The 15,109-nt window shown below is 37.0% G+C and overlaps 1 protein-coding gene across 1 annotated transcript; it reads left to right on the top strand.

Moving 5' to 3' along the window:
• Nucleotides 1-574: 574 nt before the first annotated feature.
• FAP2 (Chalcone-flavanone isomerase family protein) lies at nucleotides 575-11,944 on the top strand. The gene is made up of 11 exons (XM_089161814.1): nucleotides 575-820; nucleotides 1,103-1,635; nucleotides 1,922-2,138; nucleotides 3,085-3,160; nucleotides 3,667-3,769; nucleotides 8,714-8,782; nucleotides 9,618-9,654; nucleotides 9,751-9,825; nucleotides 9,909-9,960; nucleotides 10,351-10,395; nucleotides 11,358-11,944. Exons 2-11 carry the CDS (start codon nucleotides 1,121-1,123, stop codon nucleotides 11,453-11,455), a joined length of 1,287 nt encoding a protein of 428 aa, XP_089017940.1. The 5' UTR covers nucleotides 575-820; nucleotides 1,103-1,120; the 3' UTR covers nucleotides 11,456-11,944.
• The last annotated feature ends 3,165 nt before the right edge of the window (nucleotides 11,945-15,109 follow it).

The raw sequence follows: 15,109 nt of genomic DNA, 5'->3' as shown, positions 1-15,109 counted from the left end.
GACTTTATAGATTTGAATCTCCAGACTCAGGTAACCAAACATGCTCTAAAGGAAGATACAGATAAAATCGCAAAGGAGAGTTCTGAATAGGATAAACTAAAAATGAACACCTCTCTTAAATGTGTGGTTGAGAGCCGTGAAGAAGTACAATCCTTTATCTTCTCTGCCTCGTGGGTAGAAGATCCCAACTTGACAAAGGCACCTTAGAGAGCAGACCCCAATGTGAGTAAGGAGGAGGGCTTGACTTCATGGCTGCGCAATTAATCACATTTTTGGTAGCCAAGGTGTTTGGACTAGGAGTGATTGGACGGCTAACCGTGTTGAACTGAAACGTGAGGTTTGACTCTCCGTCCAAAAACTTCACAATCCGGGTGACTCGGATGACCTAAAATACCTTAAAACCTGAACCTGAGCAACAAGTTGTACTTGAAATGAGAGGTCATTTTAAAGATCAAGAAGGTTATTAAAGTCTTTTCGGACTGAAAACAACGGAAACCCCTGACTCAGGTACCCGCCACGCGCGTTAATAATAAGAAACCGTAAAAACCGCACCCCCTTTGAAAAGGGAGGAAGTCGAAACTCGAAAGATACTTTCTCCGAAAAGCATCAATGGCGAGACTTGTTCGGAATCGCCAATGAAAGAATATTCCATGCTTTGCCACAGACCTCTTAATTGATCCTTCTCTGTTTCTCTTTTTTTCCTTCTCTGCTAAAAACAATTTGCTCCGTAATAACCCTAAATTTTATGTTTTAATTAATTTTCTTTTGTACCTGAAAGTTGTTCGATCTTTCTCTGTAAGCCTGTCGGACTTCATTTCAGGTTTGTTCTGTTTTTTTCTCTTCTAAATGAAAGCTACTTTAACAGATTTAGTGAAGAAATTGATGCCTTAGATTCGTGGTTGATCAAATTCTGATTCATTTATGGAACCTGGAAATGGAGAGACCTCTATGTATCCCTTTTTCTTTTGGGTTTGATTATTTTTTTGGGAATTTCTTCATTGAACTCTCGTATCATGTGATTATCTCGTTTTCTTGTGGAACCCTTTGGGGTGTTCGGTTTTGTTTTACTAATTGAAGTGAAATAATCTGCTTGTGCCTTCAGGTTTCTAATTCACGGATCATGCGGAATAGTTGGTTTTTCCTTATGGATGCTGATGGAGGATCTCCATATATCCTTCCCTCGGAGCACCTTTTATCTCAGAATTTTGGGGGTCATTTGTTGTCCCACATTGGATCATTTGTCGACAATTCTCTCTATCTCACCAGATATTTAAATGTTCCTGGAAGTTTAGCTTTCCAAGAAGCTTTTGGTTGCCTTTCAAAGTTTGCTGGAGCTTTTTTTTTCTTGTTTTCAAGTGGGTCAAATAGGCATGTCATACACTCGGGCAATTCACATGGCTCAAATCAGAGAAATTGTAAAACTTGCTCCCAAGTTAAGCAAGTTACTTCATGTAGACATAATACTATTGGGTTGCAATTTAATTTTAGATCAACAGGAGAATCTTCTTCCGCTTTTCATTTTGGCAAGATAGCTAGATCAACATTCAGACACTTGTGCAAGGAATTTGAACAGCTTCAGTCAGTTCCCGTGCTTTCTTTAGCTGCTGCTTTAGTTCCACCATTTGACAAAAACCTGTGAGTCTCTTGCGCCGGACATACTCCATCAACTTGAGCGGTTCATCTATTTATGTGCATTTTGGATTTTTCTTGTTCTGTTAGAATCTTGAATAGATTGTCATGTGGTTCCACATGTTGCTTCAAATCTTAGCCCCTTTACATGTAACTTCATCAATGACGGAGAAGAAATGGTGCATCATAGCATTAGATGTTGAATTGCTGTGTAAAGCTCTTTATTCATTTATTCATCTACCCTTCGTGCACTTCTCAACTCTAACTTAGTTTGATTATTCATGGTAATTAGATCCTCAAGGGTTCTAGCTATCCCTCTGGAGAATAATGAAGTGGAAATCCATAGTTGCATGAATCAACAACCATGCCTGGATGAGCATCGAGGATGTGCTTGCTTTTCTATTATGGACATGAATTGGACAAGGCATGCAACCGAGCCCAGAACAGGCATCAAATTCCCCACAGTTCTGGAATTAGATGGAGAAAATAAGTGCAGCACAACCTCGGAGGTCATTGTTCTGCATACCACCTCTAGATTTTTATGTGTTCAATTTTCCCATTGTTCTTAGTGACTTTGCCAATGATATTAGTTACATTGCAAGTGCTCATAAGTAATAGTCTCTCTTTTTTTTTTTTTTTTTTTTTTGGGGGGGGGGGGGGGGGGGTGGGGGTTAGAATGTAAACAGTCTCCTTTCTGGTTTTCATATTCATGGTTGATATCCAAACTCCACTGGTATATGAGAATTAACTGGAACCATATGGATGTGCCTTTTTTTAAGTTAGTGTAACATTTCAAGCAGATGAAGAATTAGCTACTTGAATTTACAGCTAAAAAATATACAATGTAGAGGATTTAGGCTGGTGAACCACTTATGAGGTACTATAAGTAAACCTTGTAATCTAATTCCCATATCTGTTTATAGCACACTGAAGGTAAATTTCCAAACCAATGACAATAACATCAACAATTAGCCTCAGGTGCCATTCTTGCCATAGAATCCCATTACTCTACTTGACGATGTTAATAAATTATTCTTTTATTCCAAATATACATGCTGCTCCATTTCTTGATCACCCAAAACAATAGTTTGTACTAAATTTAATTTTTTTTTAATCTAAGTCGGTACTTCTGAGAGCTCAATGTGGATGTTATTATCCTTGCTTTTCCACTACGTAAGGTTACGGTGAAGCAGGATCATGTTTTATGATTTAGTTCTCATGGCTTGACTTTGTTAGTGTAGTAATAATTATGCTGCATTCTTTTCTACTTGTATTATCATTATTTTACTTTTGCAAGGAACTAAGTAGTCAACCCATTTAGTTGGGATAAGGCTGCATTGTTGCTGTTGTTGAACTTGTTTCTGTTAAGGTAGTTATACTAGCTAAATGAGGATCATGTCTTTTATGAAATGCAGTTGTCTCTTAAAAATAACAAATTCTCTGCATTCATTTCAGGTTCTTGTCGGAACTGGATCCAGGACTATGAGAATACTCAAAATAAAATCTCTGAAGGTGTATGCATTTGGTCTATGTGAGTTTGCTTAAATGTTTCTTGAGTCTTTCTAATTGTAGTATTTCGACTTGTTTTTCTATAATGCTTGAGTGATGATCCAAATTTGACACCAAGCATAATTGAGATAAGACTTAGTTCAGTAGAGTTTATGGAGGCTGGATGATGACATTTTAAATCAAAAGTAGGATCAAAATGTATAGTGCTTGGAAAAAGAGTGCTACCTAGTTGTGCATGGATCTTGCACCCAAATATTGGGGTGTGTAATGTAACTGCTCCACCACTGTGGAATGATAAGTTCTACTTGTGTGATGTCCCTGTGCATGCTACATTGAATTGTGTGCTGGTGCAATATGACCAGGCTACAATTCTTGACCTTTTGTTATAATAGCAGCAAGTTTAGTATGTGGCAATTTGAACTTGGGTTTTTTACAATTGTCTCTGTTGTGAAGAGTGCTTGTTTGCTTTAGAAAGCCTGTGTTTCTTGCAATAGTTCAGTTATTCTTGCTTTATTTTTCTCCCTATAGATGTTCAACCTGACTCAATTTGTGAGAAACTGGGGCCGAAATATGCTTCTGTACCTATCAGTGAACTTAACAACCGGCAAGACTTCTTTGATGACCTTCTCAGGTACACTTAATACTGAAGCCCTGAGATCTCTTGGAAAATGCTCCTTCTATCAGCATATTACTTGTGTTGTGTCTTACTGTTGTTTATGGATTTTGAGAACAGAAGTAATGATTAATGCTTCGATTAATATAATGAGAAGATTTCAGTGCTAGTTACATGTTGCAATCTGGAAAGAGAGGTTGTAGGTTACCATTCACATCTAGCTTCTTGAAATACCAATTTGATTTAGGACAGGTTTTGGGAATCCACATCAAGCCACAAACCAGTTCTATCTACCCACAAGTATGTTTTATTGGGATTAATGGCATAGTGGGCATGGTATGGCACTATGGCGAATTGAAAGCATCGGAGAGGGTTAAAACAAGGTGACACCAACAACGTGTCTAAGGAGCCTTCCTAGGTGACCAAGGCACTTGCACAGCTTGATGCAGTTATGACAAAAAAATAGGCTTCTTTTTAGTTGGAATAAGTTTAAGGTTAGGGTTATTGATGTAGTCCTATATTAATTGATGACCAACTAGGAGCCAGAAGTGAGGATTTTAAGATTTTAGGGTGGTTGATTTGGGTCCACAAGAACTTGGGTTACAGCCCAGGAGATATCTTGAGTAATGGTATGGGGATGATCCCTAAAGTTCGGGAAAGTTTTGATGGTTATTTTAGATGGAAGATATGTTTTGATGGATAAGGTTTAAGGAAAATAAAATAACTGGAAAAAGGGGAATGGTTTTACAGAAAAAGGGGGGGAAGTAGGATTTGGTCTAGAAGATTGAGAAGAAGAAGAAGAGTTGGGGTTGGGTCTAAGCAGTAGCTTGAATGACAGAAGATATACTTAGGGGAAGAAAAGAGAAGAGGAGAAAAGAAATCAGAATCGCAACAGCAATTGCTATGCTCAACAGCACCAAATGATACAGTTGAGAATGTCCAAATGGGTCATTTGAGTGGGTTTTATTGACATTAGGCTTCTTATTTTCGGGATGGGCCTTATTTATAAGCCCATGAAGTGGGGATAATGCTAGTACACGGGGTTAGTAGTTAATTCTGTATTTGAGTCAGATTAGGATTCTCTTTGGCATAGTTTAAATTTATGATTATTTGTGCTATAACATAAATAGATTTGGTATGATTTATGACCCCTGTTTCTCATTAAAATAAATCAATTTAAACATAAATTCATAAACTGGTCAAGAGCTGTTTAAGATTTATCACCATAAACTTTTAATGTTTGTTTATGAGGGTACCATTAATGAACATATGCAGAAATACTACTTAAGTAGGGTAAGATGGTAAAATTACCAAAAATTAGAACAAAACCTTGTTTTTCTCACTCTTCAATTGATGTGAACCCAATTTTAGGGTTAGGGGTTTTGTGGGTTTTCTCTAAATTGAGGGCTGCCTAGAATCTGCCAGCATGTAAATCTTTGGACTGGTTTTAGGGCTCACAAGGGTTAGGTCAAGGCCTTGCTGTAAAATAGTTTTAGATCTGGAAATTAAAGTAGGGTTTGGAAACTAGGATATTAGGGTTTCGTTTAGTTAGGGGAATAGGACTGTTGTTGCTGTTTTTGTAATTTCAGATTTAGTTCTAATGGTTTTGGAGTATGGGTGAGAGTTTAGGTTAAAATAGGTTTTAGGTCTAGAGGTTAAAGATGAATTGCAGAATTTTTAATGAAGAAGATGAAGTGTAGAATTTTCTGATGTTTTAGGATTTTAGGTTTTAGATGGAATCAGGAGAAGGGATGAGGTGAGGTGAGACATGCGATCCAATTAGGAAGGAAAAGGGAGGCAAGGGGTGTGGATTAGGGACCTAATAGGAGGGATTCTAGTGCTGCCGTAGGGAAGAAGACACAGAGAGAGGGCTGAGAGGGCTAGAGAAGGGAGGGGAGGGGCTGGGAAAGGATCAGGAAGTTGTAGGGATGAGGGGAGGGGCTGGAATGCCTACATGTAGTGGGGGAGGCTGCTGCCAGGTCACGGCGGCAGGTGGAAGGGAAGAGGGGGGCCTGCAATCGTGGGGGAAGGGCTGCGGTTGGGTAAGGAGGTGATGGGAGGGGGTGGGCTTCTGTACTTACTTGGTTCTTACTGCTGCTGCTATTAATTGGTGGCTGGAATTTGTGAAGGTTGCAGAGGCTTGGAAGACTTGAAATAGCTTGAAGAAGGATGTTCAATATTGAAGAACTTACGAAAAAATCCACCAGAGGGCCCCTCAACAGGAAACACGGTCCTCAACAATTTTTTCATTCAATAATCTGACTTAAAACTTACAAAAAAAGAGTAGGCTCTTATTTATAGCCTACTAAAAGACTCTTACATTAAGTGGAATTCCTTCATAGATTAGGATCCCACCACATAATCTCAACCATTGAAATAAAGTCTAAAACATCCAAAGGTCCCTAATGGACACATGCTGAAATAAAACTTTAAATTAACTTAAACTCTAATAAGCACATGCTTAAATTCTGTTTTTAGTAAAACTCGAATTGTTGCATGTGCTAGAGTTTGAAAGAATTAAGGACTCAATAACTAACTCAACTACCAACTCCAACAAGACTCTTTAACCAGCTTGGACTCTAGAAATTAAACTGAAATTAAATTCCTACAAGTTCTTAGGGCAGAAAATGCCCAAAATACCCCTCATAGGGGGTTCGGCCAGCCTAGGGAGGCTTCTTAGAGCCATCTTGTGGCCCCACTTAGGGTTTCAAATCGTGTTTACTTCATCAACCTCCACATTGCTCCCATCTCCACTTTAACAATATTTTAGGGATATCAAAACTAGCCCAAACCTATAAAGTGAGCCAAAACCAAAACTAAAGCTGATATATATTTACAAGTTAATCGAAACCAACCCGAAACCAAACTGATGATGCATAATATGTTATTCATTCCATGGTAGCGAACGTATTTCTTGTTATATATTATATTATGTCTAGTAGTAACTAAACGAAAACTGTTTATCACTTATAACCTATTATAATAATAATCCGTTATTCATAAATAGGTCACAAACATAAATATAAATTATGACAAAGAAAACCTAAGATACTTAATTGCTAGATAGAATTTTGTTTTGATTTTATTTGAGTCTTTTAGAGTGATCAGAGACTATTTGGTTTTTGAAAGTTTTGTTTTTAGCATTGTTGCTTATTCCTTATCTGTCTCCTACGATTCCCTCAAGCTATCTCATTTCGTCTCCATTGGAGAAGCTTCAAAGTTGTTGGAAATTCTGTAAGGTTAAGGGTTAACTCAAGCATTGTATCAATAATAGTGAGTTCTGATTTGAAATTCTGCAGTTTTTGTTCTAATTCTCTAGATCCTAATTCCCAGTTACCCTTTTTCTTGATATTTTCGCTTTCTCTAAACCCTAGCCCTCAAAACTATCTCAGACCTGGATTAAACGTTAGAATTTGTTGGAAATCCATCCCATAGCCTATGCATAGCATCCTCTTCTTCCAATCAAGAGTACACATCAATTACTTTCCGAGATCCAAGGTTTTAACCCCCTTTTCTGAATTTTTGTACTCCCTTAAAAACCAAAAGTTCAAATTTAGATCTGCATCAATCTAACAGTCAGATTTGTCTGAACCTTTAGGGATCATCTCCATATACCATTACATAAGTTCTCTCACAAGTTCCCTCCATCCAACCATTATAACCTATGTTTTTGTGTACCCAACCAGAACCCTGAAACCCTAACTTTTTTCTACGTACCTACTTCTACCCTTCAGCTTGAAACAATCTCTTATAATGTCATTCCACATGCGCCTTCCAAATCTTGACCAAAACAGGTTGTCCTCACTGGTTGGCATTGAACCCAAATCTACACATCACCATTTGAATTGGTTTTTTGACAGATCCTGTTAGTGGCCCTTAGTTGAACCTCTTCAGTTTAAGGCTACACCAAGTAGAAATTCCAAGTATCTTTGTGTCACCATCAACCTGGATTGTAGACAGCATGTAGGCAGCATAGGTTATTGCAACCAGAAATATGTCTAAATGGATTATCAAATGAATGAAGGTGATGACAGGCTATTATAGGTCTGATATTATGAAAGTCAGCATAGGTTGTTGCAACCATAAATCAGTACTAAATAATTATTTATAAGCTTGCTGCTAACACAAATCAGAATCTAAGTTCCTACGAGGTAATAGATCTAGTTGCGGAACATAGGAAACAAAATATACCACTACTGGGACAGTCCCCTTACCTCAATTTGCTATCCACAAAAACCATGCCCCTTCTGTACAATCTTTAATAAAAATTGTTTGGAAGGAAGTGGAGAGAAGCCTCCATGTGATGTACAGACCTGGTGTTGGTGTGAATCCATCACATGTTATTTGGTGGTGATCCTCAGCTGCCACTTTCTCTTCAAATTTTGTATTTAAGAATTGAAGCTGAAGAATTAATAAGATGTGACTAAATCACTAGAACAGTAGTTTATCCACTGCAGGCACTTCTACTGGAAAAGTCTTTCACTTGCATTTTGTTTCTCTTAATTATCTAGGTTTTCTAGTTAGTGTGCTGGTGTGCATTATCTGAAATTGAATATGTTGGTGGGCCTGAAAGTTCATCGCCTCTGCTGGTTGATGCAGTGTGCAGAATTCTGAAATTTGAATGCGTTGGTGGGACTAAAAGTTCCAGTATTTTTAGTTTGTTAGATAGGCTTTTTGATAAATAGTCTATAGAAAATTTTCGTAGTAGTTTGATAATATTAATCTACTTTTCGGTCAGCCAACAAAAAAGGGCTGAGAATTACTAGCTGTTGCACCATGGGATTGAGTTTCCCTAAGTGAGTTGTGTTACTATATGTATCTGTTTCGACTTATTCTGAGACATGAAAAGGCTGCTAGAATGATGATGATAATTAAAAAAAAAGGAGGAAAAGAAAAAGATCTTTTAAGCACTGGGGTAACAATATACATTTTACTTACAGGTTGTCTGTCAACTTGTTGCAGGAATGACATTCACATGACAGTAAGGCTTGTGGTTAATTGCCATGGGCTTAAAATCAATACAGTGCGAGAGTAAGTTATATTGGTCCTTTGGTTATTCATTTGAAATAGTCATCTCTGGATATATTTCTTTTATTCTTTTTACAACTGCATCCACACAGTACTGAGATTGGTTTAACAATGAAGTTTGATAGTAGTTCCTAGGAAAGTCAACTTTTGGGCTGCTTATGAGTTGTTGATCCTTTTTGTTTGTGAATTCACATTGCAACTAGTTTTGTGAAGGAATATTGCAAGTGGTTGTTACATCTAGTGTTCTACAACTTCATTGCACCATGAAACGTGCTATTGGCAGTGAGAGGCATACTGTGTTATGTGGAAGGCTACAACTGCTCAATTTGTTGCAGTCTCTGATGTATTAGTTCTTAATAGAATGATGACTTATGATTTTAAATAACTTAAGAGTGGGAAAGTGTCTGTTCTTGGGCATGAGCTGTATGTACTTCATAGGAAGGCAAGACTTGTTTATGCACATGTTTATCCATGTGTTTCTTTGTATGAATTACTTGTATCCATTTGTATCCTCAATCATCATCGTACTTTTTACTCTGCTTTGGAAGGTTTTTCCTATCATGATGAAATATATGATGTTCCTGATGAACAGTAGGCTAGTTTTGTTGTCCAATGTAAGGTACATAAGGTTTCAAAATGTAAAACAGTGTTGAAATAAATTCCACCCCCCCCCCCCCGGCGACCGGAAAAAAAAGAAAAACCTTAAAAGTTATTAATGTATTATATATTATATAACAGAAGTCTATCTTAAAAAATGCAGAGTAGTTATTAATATGGACGATTGATTTTCTCATTTTCATGCTTCGGTTATATTTATTTATGTTATTGTTTTCTTTAGTGCTTTTGAGAAGTCTCTCCGTGCTCGGTTGTTGAAGGTAAGTCATGCACCTTGGAGTTTAGTTTGTACGTTGTTTTCTGATGGTCTTTTAAATGAAAGTCTGCTGAAGCTTTTGCTCCCCATAAATTTTCAGTTGAGCCCTAACAATGACGGTCACTGCCTGAGAACTTTTCGTTCATATTTCACTCGTGATATCCCAATACCTGAGGTAATCAGTGGCTCTTTTGTGGCTTTTATTCTTCCCAGTGATATGGCCATAATGTAAGTTCAATGTTAATTTGGAAAATACAGGGTACAACAATTGATTTCCGACAAACAGTTGATGGGGACTTAATTACAGAAAGTAAGTCGTTACCATGGATCTATTATTTTGCATGTTTGTCAGAGCTTAGCCTGCATTCGTTGAAAACATCAAAACAAGATTTCTTCTTCCCTTTTTTTTTTTTTTTTTTTAATTATTATTTTAAATGGTGTTTCTAACCATATTTTCTGGTTAAATATGGGCATCCATTCTTGAATCCATTAATGTTGTGCCATTGACTTGCTTAGGTGCATCAACCCTAAATGAATTTTAAGCATCTAATACCATTATGCTGAACCTATTAAACTGGAGCTTTATTTATTTTCATTTAGGGTGTGGGCCTCTTTGTCTTGTTACTTGTTATTTGTTTGTGGATTTTGGAACTTAAATAGTATTTTTCTCATTTAATTGTTGTTGGCATTTATTTTGCAGTTGGTGGGGAAAAGATTGGAGCAGTTCATAGCAAGGATTTATGTAGTAAGTTGATCTTTTGATATCCCCAGATTTCTTCTTATTTTTGAGTTACTGTGTGTGTGTCTGTCTACTGGACCTATATGTAGTGTTGTGCTGCCTTTAGTATGTAATGCTCTTAAACAAACATCTAGTCCCATGGTTGTAAGTCAAAGAATATACTTCAGTTAGAATTCTGACCATGTTTGTTACTGTTTAAATGACAGAATAACCAGGGAAATATGTGGATCCTGGCTTTTCTTTTCTGCATTTTGAAAGTTACTGTTCTCAGGGGTTTTATTTTACTTATTTATTTTTCAACGGATGTTATATTTATATGATTTCAAGAGTAGTGATATAGTTTATTATAACTATCCTAAAATATTGTGGCCTAAATCTTCCAGGATAAGCCTTGTTCTGAATACCCAATTGGCCCTTGACCTGCCTTGGGGACCATTTCATTGATCAAATGATTCAATTAGTCACAGGCCAGACGTCAACTTGCATAAACAATCTGCCTAGGTCATCTGTTTTAGGAACTAAGTGATGAGTTGAACAGTAATTGTGCTGGGCTGGGCCAAGTCTAGACCTCCGGATGGAGAATGTTACCAACTGGAATGCTTGCTTTTGTTAAATGGCCCTGGTACTTGGTTAACATAAACTATCCAAGGATCTTAGGCTATAGAATGATGTGTGAGGTGTTTTCATCTCTAGATTTTCTGTACAGAAACCAACAATATAGAGGTCATACAGTGGCCAGTATATCTCTACTAAGGAAACAAAATTGTTTTAGTATAAATTTCTGAAAGGAGGGGAGTAGAGTTTGCATATAATATTTGTCTGTGGTGTATCTTTTCAGCTAATGTTGACCAATTGGCAGTTAGACTCATTATAAAATCAAACTTTGTATAGAATTGTACTGTGCACATTAATGATGGAAGGAACAATTTAGGAGTATGAATTATGTCTTAACATATTCTCACTTGCAGGGGCTTTCTTCGACATGTATGTTGGTGACGTACCTGTATCAGCAGAATCAAAAGAAGAGATTGCCAGAAACATTGGCAGTTTAATGAGTCGGTGTTAAATTGGTTGGACACTGTTCTCTTCCTCATCCCACTTCAGATGCAATGCATCGAATGCCCGATTTAGTGACGGTACTAACAGCTTGTGGCGATGGATGTATCATATGAACTCAGATAGACTTATTATGAGACTTCCAGCTGATAAGAGAATGCAGGAATTCTATACAACTAAGATGGACCAACTTGCAAGGGCAAAGGGAGACTGCTTTAGCTTTCAAGCTGCTTGGAGACATACTGAAGATCTCTGCGGGGTTTTGTATATCTTTGAACTTGATTGCTGCTTTACAGTTACTCTTAAACATTTGGGAGTTTTGGCTGGACCTTGCACCTGGCATACATCCTTTTTATTAAAAGAAGAAAATTCCAAGGAAAATTATTGTATTCTAATGACATTGTTTCACTAATGAATCACAGATGAATGTAAGTTTCAGCTGCCCAAATTTTCACATTTTTGTACCAAACCTTTCAGTTTACCATTTGCATCTCTCTCTCTCTCTCTCTCTCTCTACATTTGCATAATCTCTGTTTCTCATGTCCAGAAGTCCTGTGAAACTATTCCCACAAGTTGAGAAAGTCTGTCTTCACAATAGATCTGCTTGGTTTCCAAGTCAATAAACTTATCAAACAACCACTCCCTATTGTACACTTATTTGTTTATTCATCTTCTCAACCGTATTTGATTGATTGAGGGGAGCATTTCTATTATAAAGCCTAAGATGGCCTAGATATGTGCCTCCTGGTTAGGTCTTTTCATTTTTCGGTCAAGAACCTTGTCAAAGGTCTAAAAAGTTGGTATTTTGCTGAAAATAGATGAAGGTTCTTGATCAGATTTCAAGCGGAGTCTGATACTATTACAAGTTGGTTTCACTTAAAATATTTTGAAAAATTTGTTGGAAATCACAATAATGTTATAAATAATATTGATTATGGATATCCTTATTACTTCCATAGAGATAATACCAAAAGTTGTAACTTCCAACTAAAGATCTCAAGTCACCTTAGTGTGCAATCTTGGTGATTCATATTGCGAAATTTTGACAAAATCACCGAAACCTCGAAATGTCGGCGACATGTCATTGGAATTTGGGAATGTTTTGTTGAAATTTCACCCCCAGTTTGGGGGTATGTGCGGTCATTTTGGACTGATTTTTGGTATCTAGTCTAATATGAGGTTAATAAATATATAAAGAGTATTATTTTTGCCTAAAATCTAATTTAAAGGTTTGATCGACACATTCCCGCTGTATGCGGGCGAAACTAGAAGTTTGGAATATGACGTCAATGAATTTAAATAAATATGAATATGCAATGATGCAAGAGAACACAAAGATCTTCATTAAATTAGAAGAAAAAAGAACAAGTGATCCCATCATCTCAACACCAAACACATAATCAAGTAAACATCAGTACAACTATACAACTATACAAGTGTAGGTAAGTACATAGTGAATTCCCATCCCAACACCAAGTATTGTGCTCGGTGGATCTATATATTTTGATGATACCAATCCAACAACATTCTATCATGCATTTTGTAAAAATGAAATTTGGAGAAGTGTGGTTACCTCTAAGATGAAAATCTTCAAGATTTGTGCGAAATGTTGCTTGATTGACGCGATGCACACGTTTGCCGGCAAGAATCACACAAGAACTACCTTCAAAAGTCGAAGATCGACGAAAAAATAGCAAGACTCAAACACTAGAAGAGACAAAAGCTTTGGGCCAAATTTTGATCAAATGAGGCAAAATGTTGCCCAAATGAAGGCTTTTGTAGTCATCGCTGAGAAATTGAGACAGGGGCAATACATAACCAACATATTGGATTTCGTGTTGCTACTTACCAAAATATTGGAATATCATCGAATTTTGACGACATTTCCTACTATGATCCTATTATGTGCAAATATCAATTTGAATATCATATATATATATATATATATTTCCTTGTAGACGTTAGAGAACATGCTGGCAATTTTTTTTTCTTGAACAAGAGCTTTCTGTATCTTTTTGGGTAAATATCACTTACCTCCCCTCTTAGCTGGACAAATAGCACTTACACCCTCTCTTAGTTGGATAATATCACTTACCTCGCATTTTACCTAGCAAATATACCAAACAACTTCCCTCATTAACTTTCTCGGTTAAATTTAACTTTTATCGTTAAATATTTTTCTAAAATCCCAAACTACCCTTGGCTAAAAATATATTTTTATTTTAAACACTAAATTACCATAATCATCCTAGTAGTTAAAATACTAAATTACCCTTAATTAAAATAATTATTAAAAATCAAAACACCATAATTAAAACCCAAACTACCTTTAACACCTCTATTAAAAGCCCAACATACCCTTGTTTGTCTCATGGATGATTTTGCCACATTTCCAGCACACCACAAGTAGTTCGTACCTAAACTCAACTTGAAAAGCAATCCCTTCAGAATTTCAAATTGTTGAAATGGGTAATACCATCGATTGTTTTTTTGTGTATAAGATCTTCAACCGAGCAATGTCAAATTTGAACTCACTATGAGTGGCTTCAAGATGTAGTTTCAGAAATTTTCCTATGGCTCTAAAATCTCCCTACTTTGGTTCAACCAAAAAGTGTATCAAACCAAGGATATGTGAACAAAGAAACACGAGAGAGCGAGGTCGCCTCTGTGGATGGGAAGCCACTTTTAATGGTGAAGTTAGATTTTGGATAACATAGTTCCTCCCAGGGAGGAGTAAATGCCCGAAGAGATAAAGTTCTCTTGGGTAGGTGCATAAATTAATACTGTCTTAACTTGACTTGACTTAACAAACACAAGTCTAAGTGACCTGTTTTTGTAATTGGAGAACACCATGGAGACAATTGATGCTAGCCGTAGGATGGCCAGATGAGATCTTCAACAAATCCTATTGAAGGAGCCAATACGGAAGCATGCTTTGGACACACTTCACAAGATCAATATAGACCTTTGCAAAAACGGACACCAAATGTGACATGTCTTGTTTTGAACTCTCGATAAGCTGACGGGAAACAATGCCCATTAGGATTTTGACATGTTGGCATATCTCTTGATAAGTGTAGATCATTAAATGCATAGGTACAGTGCATTAAATGCTAAATTTAGTGCTTTGACACGCATACAACTGTATAAGGACTGCTTCATGTTTGATTACAATCTTGCCAATAAGTGAGGGTCGAGAAGTTCATCAAGAGGTACGTCCGGATGTGACTATTGCCAATGGATGATCTAAACCCTAAGCCCATGGATCTAGACCTTTTTATTTTTCGGTCAACAGCCACCAGGGAGCACAAAATGCTCCTTATCAGGGGAGACGATCCAAACTCCTCTTTGAACCAATCTCATTGAACCAACTCAATAATTTGTTTACACCTTGCTCAGTTCAACGATTTATTAGCCTCTTTTGATCATCTTCTCCAATTTCACTCTAGTGAACACCCTCAAATGCGCAAACCTCAGAGGATCTCTTCTCTATGGTCAAACCCTACCTAGGAAACACTTCTTCCCTTCCCCTATAACCTCCAACTCTCGGATTTTGCCTCGGTTCAGCATTATTAATGGGTCAAATTGTTAAGCAAGACATTGTGGGCTGTTGGATTGAGATCTTGGTCAAAATTTCGCTTTGAAATGCCCTAAAATTACTAAC

This window comes from Hakea prostrata, chromosome 7 (assembly GCF_041222555.1).
Source record: "Hakea prostrata isolate BN-2017 chromosome 7, UWA_Hpros_2, whole genome shotgun sequence".
NCBI classification, from domain to species: Eukaryota; Viridiplantae; Streptophyta; class Magnoliopsida; order Proteales; family Proteaceae; genus Hakea; species Hakea prostrata.
Note: the sequence above shows the minus strand (reverse complement) of the source record. Positions and strands in the feature narration are given on the sequence as shown.